General features: G+C 41.2%; 1 protein-coding gene across 1 annotated transcript; it reads left to right on the top strand.

The window, feature by feature from the left end:
• Positions 1-2,960: 2,960 nt before the first annotated feature.
• TMEM26 (transmembrane protein 26) lies at positions 2,961-17,222 on the top strand. Its single transcript, XM_050899317.1, has 6 exons — positions 2,961-3,151; positions 6,402-6,480; positions 12,283-12,396; positions 12,918-13,138; positions 14,179-14,255; positions 16,656-17,222. Exons 1-6 carry the CDS (start codon positions 2,961-2,963, stop codon positions 17,066-17,068), a joined length of 1,095 nt encoding a protein of 364 aa, XP_050755274.1. The 3' UTR covers positions 17,069-17,222.
• Positions 17,223-17,472: the final 250 nt, after the last annotated feature.

Genomic DNA, 17,472 nt, shown 5'->3' with positions numbered 1-17,472 from the left:
TAGCCCGTGATCAATTAGCCTAACAACTCTAAGTTGCAAATTAGTAGAAACTATGGAAAGAACAGAACTAGTGGAACACTAATGCCTATAATGTCAAAAGGAAAAAAACCACTAATCCTATAAGCTTTTGTGCAGGACAGTGCTGTCCCATGCTACAGTGTACATCTGTACTCATGCTGGGACTCCAAAGAGTTCATCGGCTCCTCCTGCACAGCCTTATGACCCCCTGCAGGCTTTTGTGCCACCTGACCATCCACTGACCCAACAATTCCCTGGCAGACTTCCTGTTCATGCTGTGTTTGAACAAATAACAGGCATTTTAGTAATTATGCTTTTTGTCAATTGTCCCTCACGCTCCTTCAGCCAGCCTTATCATGTTTGTACATTTAACTTGCCAGAGTTTATAAGCTTTTCAGTTTTCTTCAACTGGACACTACTTCAGCTTTTTGAAGGATGTCTTCTTGCTCCTGCAATCTCACTTACCTTGCCAATACTGGCTTCTTTTCGCTTTCTCAGGTTTTTCTTGATACACAGTTATTTTCTCTGCACTTCCCATGTGATTTAAAGAAGCAATATCCATACTCCCTGCAAAGAGTTAGGTCTTCCATCTGTCTTACTTTCAACAACCTTCCTGATCTGTGTCTAGTTTTCCTTTTTGAAGCTGAGCACAGCAATGGTAGAGAACTCCGGCTTGTCTTACTCCTGTGAGGATGCCGAGTCTAAGCACATTAAGACCCCCATTTCAGGGGAGCTCTTCAGCTGTTACTCTTTACATCATATCCTGTAAAACACTCAGGATTAAAGTCAAGCATTGCCCTCATGGGCTCCTGAACCAGCTGCTCCACAAAACAGCCACTGAGACATCTAAAAATGTACTCTGTCAAGTCTGGATGCAATTTTTACCTCTACTAGACTGAATAACTGAGTCATCCATACCTACTTACTTCCTCCCTCTACTCAGCCTGTTGTGTTGCCATCACAGTCCACTGCTCAGCTAGGCAGAGTCATTATTATATATTCTTCCTACTTAAGTCTGGGACTTCCACCAATGTGAAGTCTGGATTGTTCATTGATGAAATTACCTTGTTAAGCAGTTCAGCTCCAAAGTGTCTTTAATGTGCAGAACCACTAGCTATCAGCAAAGCTCACTGCATCCTTCCTGAATACACGATATCATGGGAATGTCCCACTGATCATCATCTTTCCAAGTTTACAACATCTGTGCTGTTAGGATCTCCATGAACAATTAAGACATACCAGTTCCCCCATGTCATTTCTTAGACATCAAGCACTCCCACAGAGGAGTATCTTGTTTAAACAATCTCTCAGTTCTGTCTGTTCCCTGTTTCCTCTTCAGCTAGGTTTGACCTTAACACCAACGGAAGGGCTGTGAACCAACAGCACTCAAGGCACGATACAGCAGGGTGGCTGTTGGCAGGGGATTATCAGTAGTAAGCCCTTGACTTAAATTAATTTTCCTCTTAAGCGTGAGGAACTTGATTTTGTTGCTTCAAAAAGGCATGCTGCACAGTCCATTTGTTTACTCAGGCATTTCCTAAGTGAGTGATCTATACTGTGGAATAGGCTTTTGTTTTTCTTTTTTTCTGGGCAGGGATATTTTTAAGTAGTCTTCTCCCCCATCTCCCCTACCCCCAAGGATATCAGCTGGCCAACACCAGCTTCAGCACTTCATAGGGAAAGAGGCTTGGTTTTGCAGTGAGGAAAACTTGCATCTTAGCACTTGAGGAAAAATTTCTTCTTACAGAGGTCACAACTCTTAGAAGAATATCTCCTTGTGTTTAAAGTAGAACAGAATATTTAAAATTAAATCAGCTAGGAAGTTAGGACCTTTGGAGCGCCACAGTATGTTACACGGACTTGATTCTCCATTTGTATTTTACAATGGTGTATCTCAATTTAAGTGCTGTGGCAGTAAATTAACACAAAACTGGAGCAACATAGTGACAATTTTGATCAAGAAGAAATTTCTCTTTGGTTATCCAAGTGTAAATTCAAATAAAATTTATAATCACTATGAGAAACATCAAAGCAATTTTTAAACATACTCTGTACTTTATAAACTGCTCCCACAGAAGATACTAAAGGCCAGTCTAGAGGTAACTGACCTAACAGTCAACCTTCTGTGTATTTTTTATATATGTCCCTATTGACCTATTCAGTAACATTAGTGTTAACCCAGATTTCAGCCTCATTTCTGGAGTTCCTCACTGCGGCTGCTTCTTAGTCCCAAAACAGGGTGTAGATTATACAGTATAGTAGTTTGACTGGATTTCAGTACTGGTTAGCTTTTCTAACTTCTGTTGCACACAGGGATTCCAGTATTGAACTAAGTACACGGTTTCTGCTTTCTGTATTGCAATGTTAAATGAACAATTTTAAAAGCTCCCAAATATAATTTATATCTTTCAGGAGTAGGGGAGAGGAAAGAGGGTTTTTACAGTCTCAGTAATGCAATGCAATGGAGCTTTTAGCAAGAAAGATTCAAATTAATAATGCTTCTTACATTTTGACTCTTTGCTAGAAATCTACGAGATGAGAGCAGCAAGTGGGGCTACAAGGCAGATGGCAACTGTGCGAGAGAGAAACCTCCCTGCCATTTAGTCCTTGAGCAGTTGATAGTGAGGGGACAGAAAGAAACCCTTCACGCCCCGTCTTAGCGTGGTCAGTGCTGTACCGGGCGCTACAAACCACTGTAGCCTGGAAGCGTGAGCTTTTTTTTTTTTTTCTTCCCTTTAAAAAGTTTTCAGGAAGTCTGGGGGAGGGGCAATGCTGTTTCTTTTTTGTTATAATGGGCCCCTTTGTGGAGATGGAAGAGGAGAGGAGATCTGAGTGCCTGTGGTGCGCACGCTTCCCAGTGATTCCCAGGGTAACCTCCCAGGGCTCCTAAAAAGCGCTGGGTCCCTGCGGTGCGGGGAAAAGGGGAGGGGGGCTGGTCCAGGATGGAGCTGATGGTGCTGCTCAATGCTCTGGTTACTCGCCTGCTCTTTGTGTTGCACTCTCTCATCGGGGTCTGGAGAGTGACTGCAGTGAAGAAAGAACCCAAGTACTGGCTGCTGGCACTGCTCAATCTTCTCCTGTGCCTGGAGACAGGGCTCACCCTCAAGTTTAAGCGAGGCAGAGGCTACAAATGGTGAGCATATCCCGCCGGCTCCAACGGAGCCCCTCTTGCTTCTTTGCATGTACTTTGCTGCAGATGTGAGGCTGCCTTCTGCGGCTGCTGCCTGAGAGCAGTACTGCCCTGGCTTTGTTTCTGCCAGGCTTTCAGGGGACTACGTTTTCTCCCCTCCTGCACCTCGGGGGTCGGGGGTGGAAAACTGGTAAAGCCCTGGCTAGTCCATTGCCAAATCCAGAGGGCTTTCAGGAGGGGCAGTTTTGCAGCAGACTACTTGGGAGCCACTCTCTGTACAGTTCTGTGTGTGTATGCATACTAACAGCTGAAAAATGTGGTAAAAGTAGCTGCGGGCAAGAGATACGTGCTATAGAGCTGCCGATCCAGTGGGCTGGGGAAGCAGGGGGCATGCACTCCCTCACAGTGTCACTGGGGACCTCCTAAGCAACAACGTGTCAGGGACTACATGTGTGAGGTGCAGAAGAGTGCTGGGAGGCCCACACAGGCTATTCCATGCAGATGCCCTTGATCTCTTATTCCATCCTGCCATGCCCTGGTTTGCACCTCCTTCCCTGGGACTGCATTCCATGTCCCTGCTACTTGCAACAGTGCTAACGCCACGCTAGTGCAGGAACCAAAACTCAGTAACAAATAAAAGATGAGCAGCAACCACTCTTGCAATACAGCAAGAGTGGCTTAAATATTTGGATTTGAGAGGCTATTCCAGAGGGAACTTTCATGCATGGAAGGCTGCCTGAGAAACGAACAAAAAAGTTAGTCATAGCAGAGTTTGCCCAAGCACATGGGTTTTTACATGCATCTAAAGAATTACTACAGTCATCTACAGCTCATCAGCACTCAGTCAGCCAAAACAAATGCTTTGTAAAAAGGAAGTGGTCATGTAACTAATTGTCGAGATTTCACCGGGACCTTTAATTTTTAAATACTCAAACTGTAGGCAGGCCCTGAGACAAATACAGGACAAAAAAGCCCTACAGTATTTCAATGATCTTAAATTCCTGCCCATTGCAACCTGTGAAACTCATTATAACAGAAGCAGTGTTATGCGACAATTCACACAAGTGTTCCATGCTCTAAATTTGGAAGTAATAAAAGCAGTAATAAAGTCTGGGACACAGGAAAAATTAACAGCAGCAGAGCTCCAAATGCACAGTTATGAGACGGAGGCAGAGGGAGCAGACTCCATTCACTGGGGAGAGGAGGCAGCAGCATCTTCATGAAGGAAGACTTACTATGGCAGCTTTTGGAAAATCCAAAGAAAAATAGATACAGAAAGCAGATCCATTTTAGATGAATACATGTGCTAGAAGACTGGGCTAAATTTGGCTAGAAGGAAATTTTGAAAATGGATGTGGTCCAGCACTTTAAGCGGCACAGTAAAGTACATTTTAGGTAAGAACTGTAGACAAATGGCCAGCATCTATTTGCATCAGGATAACTTTCTGCTCTGGTGGAAAACACTCATATTCAGAACAGGCAATATCATCTGCATTTATAGAAACACCTCCATGGACAATCACTGATCTAAGCACCAGGCAGGCTGTGCCACAGGACTCTCCTGCCTCCAAGACCCTCGCATTCTCTCCATTCATTATGGACCAAAGACTGTTACTTATTAGACCAGCACAAAAAAATTAAATGGCACATGTGGAGAAAAAGTATTATTGTGGCCCCGGCCATGTAATATTTCTTCTAGATTGCTCCTTCTGAAAGAAAGGCAGGGTTAAAGCCCCTGAAGTCTCCTGGCCTGATCTGGTATCATTAGCTCAGTATTGCTAACCTGCCAGCTGGATAGATTTTTCATGTGCTCAAGTCCTACAGGAAATACTGTAAAATATGTTAGTTCTCCCATTCAAATGAGAGGTCTGTTCTCTCCCAAAATAACCAGGCTAAAACCCCACAGAATCACTAACTTTTTTTAAAAAAACAAACAACAAAAAATCCCACTGCCAAAACAAACAACACCCCCTCAAAAAAGGAAAAAAAAACACCAAAAAACCCACCCAAAAAATGCAAGCCAGGACTATCTTATTTAGAGAGGATTGTTTGAAACATTTCATAGCAGCTCAGCAACCCAGTCATTTTCCTGAGCAGCAGGGTTTTTTCTTTTCCTCAATACTTAATCTCTACTGGAAAAGTCATGATTACAAAAATAAAAGTACCTTCAGGATAGGAACAAACAATAAATGCAACAACATTTGACCAAAATGTTGCTGCAGTTACATACTTACAAGCAATTTAAATTCACTGCAGAATGTGCCAGTGACAGGATAGAAGGAATCAAGCAAGTATCCTGAGTTTTACTCCACTGCCCTGTCCTGGGCCAGTACATATATGTGACGCAAAGGCTGCTGTGCGTCTCAGCAGCATTGCAGTGATGCTCAATCCATACTACAGCTGAGCTAGATGGAACATTAGTGGCATCAGACCTCATTCCTACTCCAAAAGGATAGGAATTGCCATAAAAACCCACCCCAAACAAAACTGTCATGTGTTTAATAAAAAAAAAAAAAAAAAAAAAAAATCAGCAACCCTCACAAGAATCAGTGCTTGCAGAAGGAATAATGAAACCTCTCTAGTACTTCTGAATAAACTCAGCTCTGTCATCCTCAGCTTCTTAAGCTTCACCATAAGTTATATAGAAGACTGGCAGGGAGAGAAGAACTAAAGACAGAAGTCCTAAAGAATTATACGGTTGCTAGCACAAATGGGGAAACAAAGCCAAGACCCATTTTCATAAACCATTTTAGCCTGCACTGAAAGACTTCCTACTGAAGAAATGCTAGTTTTAGGCAAACTGATGCTATTTCTACCTTTCTTGTGTCAATGCACAGGATTCTGATCAACAACCTTTATCCCAGCATCATTCAGTGAAATGACTCAATGTATTAATTCACCCTTCATGAAATCAGAAAGAGCGTGTTAGCTAGAGGCTTTTTTTTTTTTTTTTAAGGTACAGAGAATGCTGTGATGGAAATGCAAACAGCAAAGTGCCTTTGGTTAGTTCTTAAAAAGATTTTAAGTAAACTTCCATATATGATCTTAGATGGATGTACAAATAAACCTATGATTCATAATACTAACAGCATTAGGAATTCAGCAAGAATAGCAACTCTTATTTGCAGTTACCCTATTTCTTAATATCCCATATGGTAGGAGGCACAAGATACTTTTCAATGCAGATAACGATAGGATATGTGGTATTTAAGATGTGATATAATACCAAGCTATCTTTTCTTTTCCTTCACAGGTTTTCACCAGCAATATTTTTATATCTGATTTGCACAGTACCATCACTATGGCTACTAGAAATTCATCATGGGACTCAGGTATTTATTATGAGACAAGACAGACTGGTTTGAAATTGATGCATTGTTTGATGGGTTGGATTTGGGTATACAGAGAGAAGTCTGCCAGGTCTTGTTCCAATATTCTATTTTATACTGGTGGGTCTCCCAATCCAGCTACAGCTATACTATGACTACCGTGCATTTCCTAAATATCAAATAATGAGCCTCATTCCTAGCTAAAAATGAGAGCATTTATTTGTATTTGTCTAGGGAACTGAGGACTGGAAGTTTGAAAAACAGCTTTTCACCCCCAGGTTACCAGCTTGAATCTTGCTCAGGATGGTGAAAGAATTTCATTGCTTTAGAGGCATTTGTAAAATAAAGTATGAGTTTCACAGCACTTTACAGGCAGCTATCACAACTCCAAGCAAGTCAAAATTGAAACAGGTATCAGTGAAAGGGGTCTTAAACTCAAATTACCTCATGTTTGGTGCAACCTAGGAGAATACTCACAGACTGCTACCACAGATAGCCAATATGGTAATTTGTCTGTCAGCATTTATATCCTTTCTTTGTTCGTGCTGTATAGTAATCTGGGAGGTGGGTGTCTGGATTCCAATTTCAGGAGTAAAACACATGGTAAAATTTTTAAAGGCGGCGATTTTCTTTTGGCAGATGGGGTCAGTTAGGGCCAGGACAGAGCCACTTAGCCCAAGAGCTCACGTTGAGTGAGCCACCTCCTCGTGCAGGCTGCTTTCAAGTCCCCATAGCACTTCCACGTAGTGAAAAGGGGATTTTGTCTGTCCCAGCATTTGCACATATGCAGTACTTTACATCCACAGCAGAAAAGGGCCTGATAGGAACAAGAGCAAAAAGTAACAGAAGAAAATACATAAATTAGACTAAGAAGACATAGTGCCTCATTTTCTCCTTTGAAACATTGTTAGAGCCCACAGAAGCATAATCAAATATTCAAAATTGTGTTTACACTGAAAATGCCTGAGGCTTTTTCTAAATACAGCAGCAGGAATTTATTGTCTTCTTGTTTTGCCAAATCTCCTTAAACAGTCACAGACAGGTAATGTGGATATTGAGAACATTTGTCATAGTTAAATCTGGTCCAAGAAACAGGCTAATTCTGTAGTCAAAGGCAGCAGTTTATTTCCCAAAATGATGTTAGAACATGGCATACTTTGTTCTTATTGATATACTGCTACTGTGAATTAAAGAGGGAGTATATCAAGTTAACAGCTTAGTTTATACCTGGAGAGATAGGATAGAGAGTTCTAGAAACACACAATCTAATAGATTCAAAAACAATACCTCCAGAAGGGGAGCAGCCCTCCTAAGAATTAATCTCAAACACAGCACCCAGGCTAGTACTACTCCTCATACTAAAGTATTGCTGGGATTTTCCTTATTAAAATACTAACAGAATGGGTAATTATGCAGTTGCTAGATCCACACATTTAATATATACACCATGAAAACAGTTTGTGGTCTTTAAGGCAGTAGAACTTTGATCTAGTGTTGAATCTTTAACAGGAAACATCAACTGCTTGTGTCGGTGCTGTTATTTAAGGCATGTGCTAATATGCAGTGTCTCTTCCTGAAGACAGAGGCAATTCTGGCTCTCTGAGTACTGCAGAACTGGACATCAGTAATACCATTCATATATCAACAGTGAAATACTGACTGCATAGAAACTACTGCTTTGCAGTAAGATATTTTGGGATGAAATACATGTTTGGGAGAGACTATAAAGTAAATTGAACTGTACTGAGTGAAAAAATTACTGTCTGCAAAACAGTGGCAAGAAAATTAAAACCATTTAATCCATTAAAAACCCCAAACATTCTTTTTTAGTATTGTATAAATCTCAGATAAACAAATACCTCTGTTACCTTTTCAAATGCCTGGTGCATCACTGCCACAAAAAGCAATAACTGACCACCTTTGGCAGGGCTTACCTGACTACCAGTGCTGTAGTCGATGTAGGCTTCCCAGTCAGTAATAAGATAGATACTTGGTAAACCTTGTAATTATTTTTAACTGCCTTAACTTGGAACATTTTAAGGAGATAGTGAATATTACTGCCCATTCCGTCAACCTCATTCTGAGGTGGGATTCTCTTACCAGCTAAAATTCTAGTATGTCACTCTCCTAAAAGTGATCTTACATCTTTCACCATTTCTTCCCTCCCATACCCATTATCTTCCTCAATTTGGAAACGAGCTTAAGCAATCTTTTCTCCCTGTTTTACATTTCAGCTTTCCTGTATGAGCAAAATGAAGCAGTCACGGTTGCTTTGAATTTCTGACATCACACATGTTGCCATAGTGATGGCCACACTGTTTCCAGCAAATCGCAGAGAGCAAGCGGGGTACCTGTTGCTTGGCAGAGGGCCCGCTCCAGGGAAGGGCTAGCCTCTTCCACAACGTACTCAGGCTGCCAGCCTCCATGCACATTAACAGGATTGAGGATACTCTGCCCTGGTATTCAAGTGTCAATTTTACCACCTCAATGCTGGACCCATTGTGAAAAGTTTTAGCTAACCTTGATTTTATTTGGGAATAATGGATTGTGAATAACATGCAAACAGAAATTTGCTGAATTAGTTCAGTGTTTCAGGAGTTCCCCATGCACTGACAGTGAGGTCTCTGCAGGCCACACGCTAGGACACCACCGTGTCATGCAACAGAGTTTCCGTTTTGATGTTTTATAAATCAGAGGAATGTAAGCTTCATCTCAGAAGAAAAAAAGGAAGTAAACCAAGCCAGAATTTATGCAAAATATGTACAATTTCTTCCTGTTTTATTTTTGCACAGTAAAAAAAAAAAAGGCATTTTTGTTTAGCTATGCACACAGTTTTGATACCTAGGAGTAACTGGGCTCTAGCAGTAAAGAGGTAAACCATGCTTATCAACTGCCTGTGAAACTTAGTATTCACTTTTTCCTTGTCACATTGCCATTAAGTCACTGAACATACATAACTGGCTAGGCAAATACGCCTGGCACCAACAGTCCTATTTCCATGCATATACATGATTAAAATAAAGGCTCTTCAAACTTTCAAGTGAATCACCACCACAATCACCACTTAATTTAAGTACGTTCATATCTTGTTTTGGTTTGTTTCTCTCTGAATATTTATTAAAAAACAGGAGCCTACTTAAATGACTGGCTCTGCAGATGTAGTTTTCCATTTCCTGCCTGCATGCAGTTGAGAAGAGATATGGACCCGGCCCTGAGGAGTGCCATTCAGTCAGAGTTCATGGAGCCTTGCACTGAAATAGTAACCCCTCACTCAGCTGGGAGTAGTTGCAAAAATTACATATAAGGAACCTACAAAAGACACTGATAAAGTGAATTAATTTTCTTGGAGTATTCTCTGCACCTTTGTGCCACTAGAAAGAAAAAAAAAAAAAAAAAAAAGAGCCCCCTTGCAAGCCACATGTAAGCTGTGGCATGCTTTCCTCCACCTCCCTCCAGCCGTGGAAGTTCCTGACTCCTGCAGCTCCTCTGCCCTGTGCAGAGGTTGTGCGGACCAGCCGTGAGAGCTATCTGCTCACTGTTGTTGGCATGGGGAGACCCAGGGCATCTGCTGAGTAGCACCCATACACCTTGCTACCCACGCAGTATAACTGCTACAGGCTCCTATTTCACTCCTGTCCTTCAGCCACCTGATTTACTTGCTGGGAGTTCTCACAGTGTTTGGGAAGGGATTTCCACCATCCTTGCACATACAGCAAATGCGGCAGGCTGCCCTACATGGGTCCTGCCTCAAATTCGGCAAATTCATCCCTGAGCAACAGGCCTTTAAAGAAACAAAAAATATCCAAACTCTGATGTGAAGTTTAATGCAAGTTCATGGCTCCCTTCCTCTTTCCCCTGCCAGACCAGGCAAGGGGGCAGAGGAGCGAGCTCAAATGCAGACTTAACAACAAACCAAAGACTGTCAAAGTGAATTAGCCTTCCTCTTCCAGCACAAGTCAGTAATCCCTTTGCCCTACCCAGGCTACTTGTTACAAGGTAGATATTCACTTCTTAGTATTCTGGGGTGGTTATGCCAGTTATGCAATATTTTTAGGTCATGGTCTCCTCAGCTGACCGTATCACACTGCCTGTGGGGATTACTCAAAGTCTGACTTTGACCTTGGGGACTGGTCTCCATAGGCTTTAGACTTTTTCTACAGGCAACAGATAAAAAGTGTTCTCCAGAGCACCAGTTAAATTTCATTTCTGCAATATCCTCTGAACAAGCTCTTCTGTTTCTCTCCTTTGGTGGAAGGGCTAACCCAGAGAGATTAGCCCCACAAGGCTGTAGTCAGGCAGAGCACCAGCTCCTCCATCTCACTGTTTCCATGTCCAGAAGTTTAGACTTCCCTCTTCCAAATGGAAATATCATCTTCCCCAAATCTGCGTGTCAATCTTTCAACACTCACACCCACTGTCCAAATAAGGCAAGCATTCAGTTTAAGAGCCTTTAAAACCAATTATAAAAGCAACAAGCACTGACTTTTTTTTCCAGATCATAGGAAGTTGCTCCATTTATCTACGACAAGGTCAGGCAAGAGGCAGCATTTACCCAGATACTGAGCAACATTATCAGAAACCAAGTAAAGTATCAAAGTGGAATCTGAAATTTGCTAGAAGGTGACATTTGCTGGAAAATATTGCCTTTATATTGGCAGGCACTATGCTGAACATAGCTACTCAGTATGCACTAGAACACATTCCGATTGTTGCAGAAAATCACTCCTCATGCAATAAAATGGTGGGGGGCCCAGTGGAGAAATGCAAATCATCTGGTGTTCTCTGGCACAAATAGGACAGGATAAAAGTCTTTAATAACAGCATGGTTTGATTTTCTAATTATTCCTTTTTTATTACAATGAAGAGAGATGTTAAGGGATTGTTACAAAGATAGATTTTAGAACCATACCCAGTTGTTCCAGGGCCGGCCTTGGGCGTGAAGGTAGAAGGGCAGTGCAGTGCTGCAGGCCTCAAATGGGACACAGTCTCACCACTGATTTACTGCAGTTGAAGTAACAGTATGTTTTAGCCAACATTTGATTTCCCAGAGCACTGGGTACTTGGAGAAAGTAAAAATACCCGTTTTTTCTACTCTGCAGGGGTAGGCAACAACACAGGCCCATTTTTCTTAATTACTCCTGAATCTCTTCTCTCACATTATGAATTTCCTTACAGAATAAGGTACAGCTGGCAGGGGGAGGTGTGCAGCAGAGAATACAACCCAAACATCCTACCCCAACTCTATTCATTTCAGCCTTGAGGGAAGTCATACAGAAGAATGAAAAAATGGCACTTTTAGAGAACTTTTTCTGGATAGTAGAGATCAGAAGCAGATATTTTGAGAACAAGTTTGAATATAGAGACTGACCATGAACATAAAACAGCAGACTGACCTTGACCAATGTTTACCCTATTTTACTGTTTTAGCCAGACAGAGACTATCTAGGAAACCCAGTAGGCTGTTCAGGAGAGCTGCAGGCAAATCGCATTCAAAGACGGCGGTCTTAACAGCACAAAGGTGTCACCTGCTCCATCAGCCTTTGAATTTACATCCTCTTCTACAGTACAATCCTACACTTTCTCAGGGACCTGCCAACACATCACTCCTGTCCTCATGAGAGGAATTCCTTCCTTCAGAACAGGAGGGAAATTACATTCAGAGTGAGCACGTACCTTTGTAAACATCGACTGACTTTCACAAATGAACCCTCTGCAGTTCAGCAAAACAGGACTCTTTCAGCCACAGTGCGCCTCTGCTCGCTGTGTGGGATGTTTATGCATGTGTGATGTTTTTGTTCACAACAGTACTGTGGTAATGATCCCGGAGCAGTTCAGGTGAATGTCAGCAACCAAGACTTCAATCAATCCAGAGACAGCCGCCATGGAAGTGAGGCAACAGATCACCACATCATTCAGACGGTGGGACACCTTTTCCTATTCCTAGAGAGATCTTATGATATTAGAGCAATTAGAGAGGACTGTTGTGTCTATTTGGGCAAGCTCCTCACACAGTGAGTAAAACTAAAAAAAAAAGAAAGAAAAGAATAGTTTCAGAAAACCATATTGTGAAAATGGTCTGCTGCATACTAACTATTGTTGGTAGGACAGATCTCTGTGTGAAGAGGAGACTCTCCTACCATTCTCTTCCAAATCTCAGTAACTGAATTTAGAAAGTGTCTGGGTGACGGTTCTGCAAAAGATAACTCAGCTGAAAAATGAGAACAGGAGGAGTAGTACACAGAGAAAGACTTGCTATTCATTACCCAAAGTTTGTATTCATGTGCCTTTTTCAAATTTTGCCTGCCACATAGAAACGATTTGCTCTAATACAATGTGAAGGAGAACAAAAGCAGGCTCAAGGATGAATACAGTCTCTGAAGGTACCTATAATGTCAGGCTCCTGAAGTTACAGTATGTTATTGTTGTTGTCTTTAAAACAGGCTAAAGTCTTTGTGAATCAGCTCTCCACAATCTGTGAGACTGTATGGACCCTGGCCCTCCACCAGACTTTTCTACTGCTACTAGTAGTTGGGAGATGGCTTCTCCCTATTGGAGTTGAAATCACCCGGGATCAATTGTCTCAGCTGCTTCTCATGTTTGTGGGAACAGCAGCAGATATACTTGAATTTGCTAGTGAAACCTTGGACATCGAAGATGTTCGGTAAGGACTATTTGCTGACATAAATAATTTGCATAGTGCAAGATATTTGTTTTGTTTGAAGATTTGTTTGTGCGATCTGCAGTATTCAGACTGGTGGAACTGTATTTCCCACACATAACAGAAGGCTACGTTCAAGGGCTCTACTCTCACTTTTCCCTCTGTAAAAGACCTAACAGTCCTATGAGCTTTGTTAGGGATTACTCATCTGTTGCCAGCAGAGAAGCACGTCACATCCATCACAATAAAAGGGTACAAAGAGCCAAACAACTAGCATAACCGCCATGCAACTTCAGTTCTTACAGCTATAGGAGCGGAAACACTGGATACACAGTAAGCTTCTTTCAGGTTAATGAATTGTTTTAGATTGGCAAGGAAGCAACTAGAGTTTGCTTTAGTGATTCATTATCCAAGTTGCTTCTTTGGTTATCTCATATGTACTTTCTTCATGATAGAATGACAAAGTGTTCAAAGATAAGAAGAAAGGGAATAGCATAGTCTGGTGTGAATTTTCAACATTGTGATCTCTCCCAGAGAAAGTAAGCTCATCTCCCCCTCACAGCACTGAGAGATGAGCTGTGAACATCCATCATAAAGAAAAAGAATCACAGAAGAGGTTCATCCTCTCTTACAGACATACTATTTTATTTTTTTAAATATCAAAGAAGAGATTTTACAGCAGGAAAAGAGGTCCTGCCCGCTTGGCGGAGAAGCTTCAGGCTTGCAAGGAATGTGTAATCTCTACAAGGGTAAAGATATCTCCTCTTTGAGCCACAGAGTCTATTTCCATATGCTTATCATTATAACGTTAGCATCAGATACTTAGTGTAATTACACACCTGGAACACGTAGCCTGAACAGCAAAAATTCCATACCAAAAGGTGCCTCTTTTCTTTAGTCTTACATCTCAAGAGCGTGCGTTAATCAATCACTGTTTCACTCAACCACCCTTTAAATGACATTCCAAATACCACAGGAAACATTTTTGTCATCACATAAGGAAACTGCATCTTCACTGTTATCACTTTTTTCCCCTCCCATAGGAAGAATTATGCTCTCATAAATGCAATTCTTGCTGTATGGACGTGGAGTATGTTACAGTTTCCACTTGATCTTGCAGGTTAGTACTTCCACATAGACAAGAAAAGAGAACAAATGCTTTAAGTTTTTGCTGGCATGTCTTGTGGCTGTGCACACGCTACAGGCTATACCAAGGACTTCTGGTGGAGAGCAATTCATATGACAATGATGGTTTTTGAAGAAAGCCCACTGTGGTTTCTTTTGAGGAAACACTTGTTTCTGGCTAACCTCTGATCTCCCTGATAAAAGTCTCTACTTCCAGAAAAAACTAGAATTGTAATGTTGTATTGAAGCATCTGCTTCAGTTGCCTGTTACTGCCTTAAACTTCACTATGCGAGCTCTCAAGTTAGATCTGGTCTTGGATTATATTATGGCTCGAATCTAGGTAGGTTAGTAGACCCTATGGAGAGACAGGCAATTGTTAAGCACAGGGAACAGCACAGCGAAGAGCACAGAAGATGTTATTACAGGAGAAATTACCTATTCACAGGGAACCTAAAGGACTGTATAATGTTGGGACTGTACACCCATATCTTAATCTAAAAGGCCCAACATTCAGACAGCTCAGCTTGTATTTGTCCCTAGGCAGAAAGGGCTTCTCTGTGTCCAAGAAGAATAATGAAAGCTGCCTCAATCATCATCTGTTCCAACCATTTTGACCTCCAATCACTACACGTTTGCAACTCAACTGTACCAGTCCAGAGATACATTATCCTCACTAGCATCTTATATAAAATTGATGACTAGGTTGAAACACTGAGTAAAATAATAAATGAATAAAATAATAATGAAAAAATTATTCCAGGAATTTTTCATTAGCCTTTTCTTCATGGACAGCACTAGGTTTTGTTTTCAACGCTGAAGTTAGGAAAATATTTTGGCATTTCAGCTCAGCAGCTCACCTCCTGAGAAAACTGATGCAACCACATTTCGGATTTATCACAGCTAAAATTCCTGTTACTGGTAAAACTATTCTGTTAAAGATGCATAACACTCAAGTTTTAAAAAAAAAAAAAAAAACAACAAAAACCCCAAAACAACACACCACCACACCAACACCCCCCCCCCAATAAATTCAAAGAGTGCTTAAACAATCATAACATTAATTTAAGTGAAGTAGCCTCTTGTACTGTGCCTTTTTCATCTGGCTATTGCTTTTCTGCTTATTTAGTTACATTTACCAGTTAAAAATTAAGTTATTGAACACACATTGCCCTGAAATTTACTATGGGTGCAGTTTATTTTAGGTGGTTCTGTACAGTTGCACAGATAGTACTTTTTATTCAAGCATCAGAATGTTTACTCACACATCAAACGATGTAAAATAGAAATTTTTAGGCACTTATTATTGGACTACAGCAATGCAGTTAGGACTATTAAACAGCAATGGCACAAAAACATATTAAAATATTAGCTGCTGCTGAAGCTTTGCCTAATGGATTCAGTAAATTTCTACATTCTACAACTCATTTTCCACTTGAGTCTCGTGTGTTTTTTTCCCCAGCGTTGACTCAAACAATAGAATTCTTTTGGTAAGCTGAAGTGTTTGGTGGTTGTTACTGTATCGCAAGTAGCTATGTTTTTTTAAACTAATGAAATCCCACTACCTAAGAGACAGGTTAGTTAAGCTACATGCATTTTCATAAGAGGCAGCCATATTTATAACACACGAGCCCTTGCAGTGATGCTTCTCTAGACGCCATACCACAAAGAGCATTCTAGCCCACTACCACTTTTATAGCCAATGGGAACACACCCATGCAAGTTCCAACAGTTGCATGCAATTTCATACCCAGAAGGCTAAGAACAAGTAACTGTGGCTCAAGTCTCATATGGCAAGCAGCAACCACAGTTTCTCCCTATCCATAACACTCAATATTGCCCCGCACTGACATGACTTATTCTTACTATGACACATGAAAAAGGCAATGGCTATCTGGTGAATCTTTTAAAAGCGAGGTCTTAGACAGCCTGGAACAAATTGAAGTGCTACAGCTCAGGCTGTTCCCATTCAGCATGGTAGGGTTTTTTTCTTAAAGATACGTATTAGCCTAGCATGTCGATTTAACAGAAAATGTCTGGGGAAGTTGTTACAGAAAGATTAGGAGATCTACTTCTGCTTCTTGTTTTAAAAGTATATAAATACTGATAGCTTTTATTACTATCAACTTAATAATACTAAAGTATTATTAAATACTTTCTGGCATAGAAAAGGGGAAGCGGTTTTCAGTCCTGTTCAGCAGACCACATAAGTGCCTGCTTAACATGAGCTTAGTGTGTTTTGCTGAAACAGATCCCAGAAACTGGATATGCTTTATGTTGAATCGTTCACAGGTGAATGCATTTATAATCCACGAACCCTGAATTATAACTGCCCTTTAGGCCAACCCTGGCTCAATTTTAGAAAGTTGTTTTAACATAACCGTGTTTTATTTCCAGTACAGCATATCGGCTGCAAAACAGCTGCATCGACTAGGCGGATCCCCAGCTTGCTGCTGTGCAGGTACAGTGCGGAACTATGGAACATCGGGGTTAGCCTTTTCATACAGGATGGTCCCTTCTTCATTGTGCGTTCAATCCTGATGGGCCACTTCAGAATATTCAATCAGATGCTGGTATTTTTTACAGCTAAGAATATCTTAGTTGTGACTCTACAATTGTATCGTTTGGCAGTGATAACGTTAGACTTCCGTGCTACCATTCTGCAGAAGAGCAGAAAAGAAGTCAGCTGTTGCCCATGTGAGCCTTATGAAGCTAGTACTCATGCTACCGCTGACCAAGACACCGAAATGAAAGAGTTTGTTGCTTTTCCTCCAAAAGAGGAATCTCAAGCTCCGTCAGAAGATCAGTGAACACAGTTACTGACTTGAAAGAGGTTGCGTTTCCCACAGCTTCTTCAGAAGGGCTTAGCCTATTTCTATGTCAAACATACCTTGAGTGCCTAAGTCATCTCTTCCACCAAGAGATCAATAATTTCTTCCAAACTGTAGGGGAAATTTCTGAAGCAAATTCATAGAAATGGGACTTCTTTTTTATCCATTTGTATGGTGGGTTTTGACTAGTTCCCTATTATATTATCCACAGGGATTTTGTAGCCATAGTTTGTAGTAGCAAGAAAGGTTTGGCACACTAACAAAGTTGGTTATCATCTTTGGTGGCACCGTGCTAACATATGTACTTGCATGTATTCAAATAGAAGGACAAGCCTATCCATTATGGGAAGTACGGAAGCATTTAGCTCTACTTGAATGGTTGG

This window comes from Gymnogyps californianus, chromosome 6 (genome assembly GCF_018139145.2).
Source record: "Gymnogyps californianus isolate 813 chromosome 6, ASM1813914v2, whole genome shotgun sequence".
In the NCBI taxonomy this organism is placed as follows: Eukaryota; Metazoa; Chordata; class Aves; order Accipitriformes; family Cathartidae; genus Gymnogyps; species Gymnogyps californianus.
The sequence above is the reverse complement of the archived record's forward strand: the minus strand, read 5'-3'. Positions and strand labels throughout refer to the sequence as shown.

Coding starts and splice junctions, on each gene's coding strand:
- TMEM26 (XM_050899317.1), top strand. CDS start 2,961: ATGGAGCTGATGGTGCTGCTCAATGCTCTGGTTACTCGCCTGCTCTTT. Junction 3,152..6,401: donor CGAGGCAGAGGCTACAAATG/GTGAGCATATCC, acceptor TTTCCTTCACAG/GTTTTCACCAGCAATATTTT. Junction 13,139..14,178: donor TTGGACATCGAAGATGTTCG/GTAAGGACTATT, acceptor CCCCTCCCATAG/GAAGAATTATGCTCTCATAA.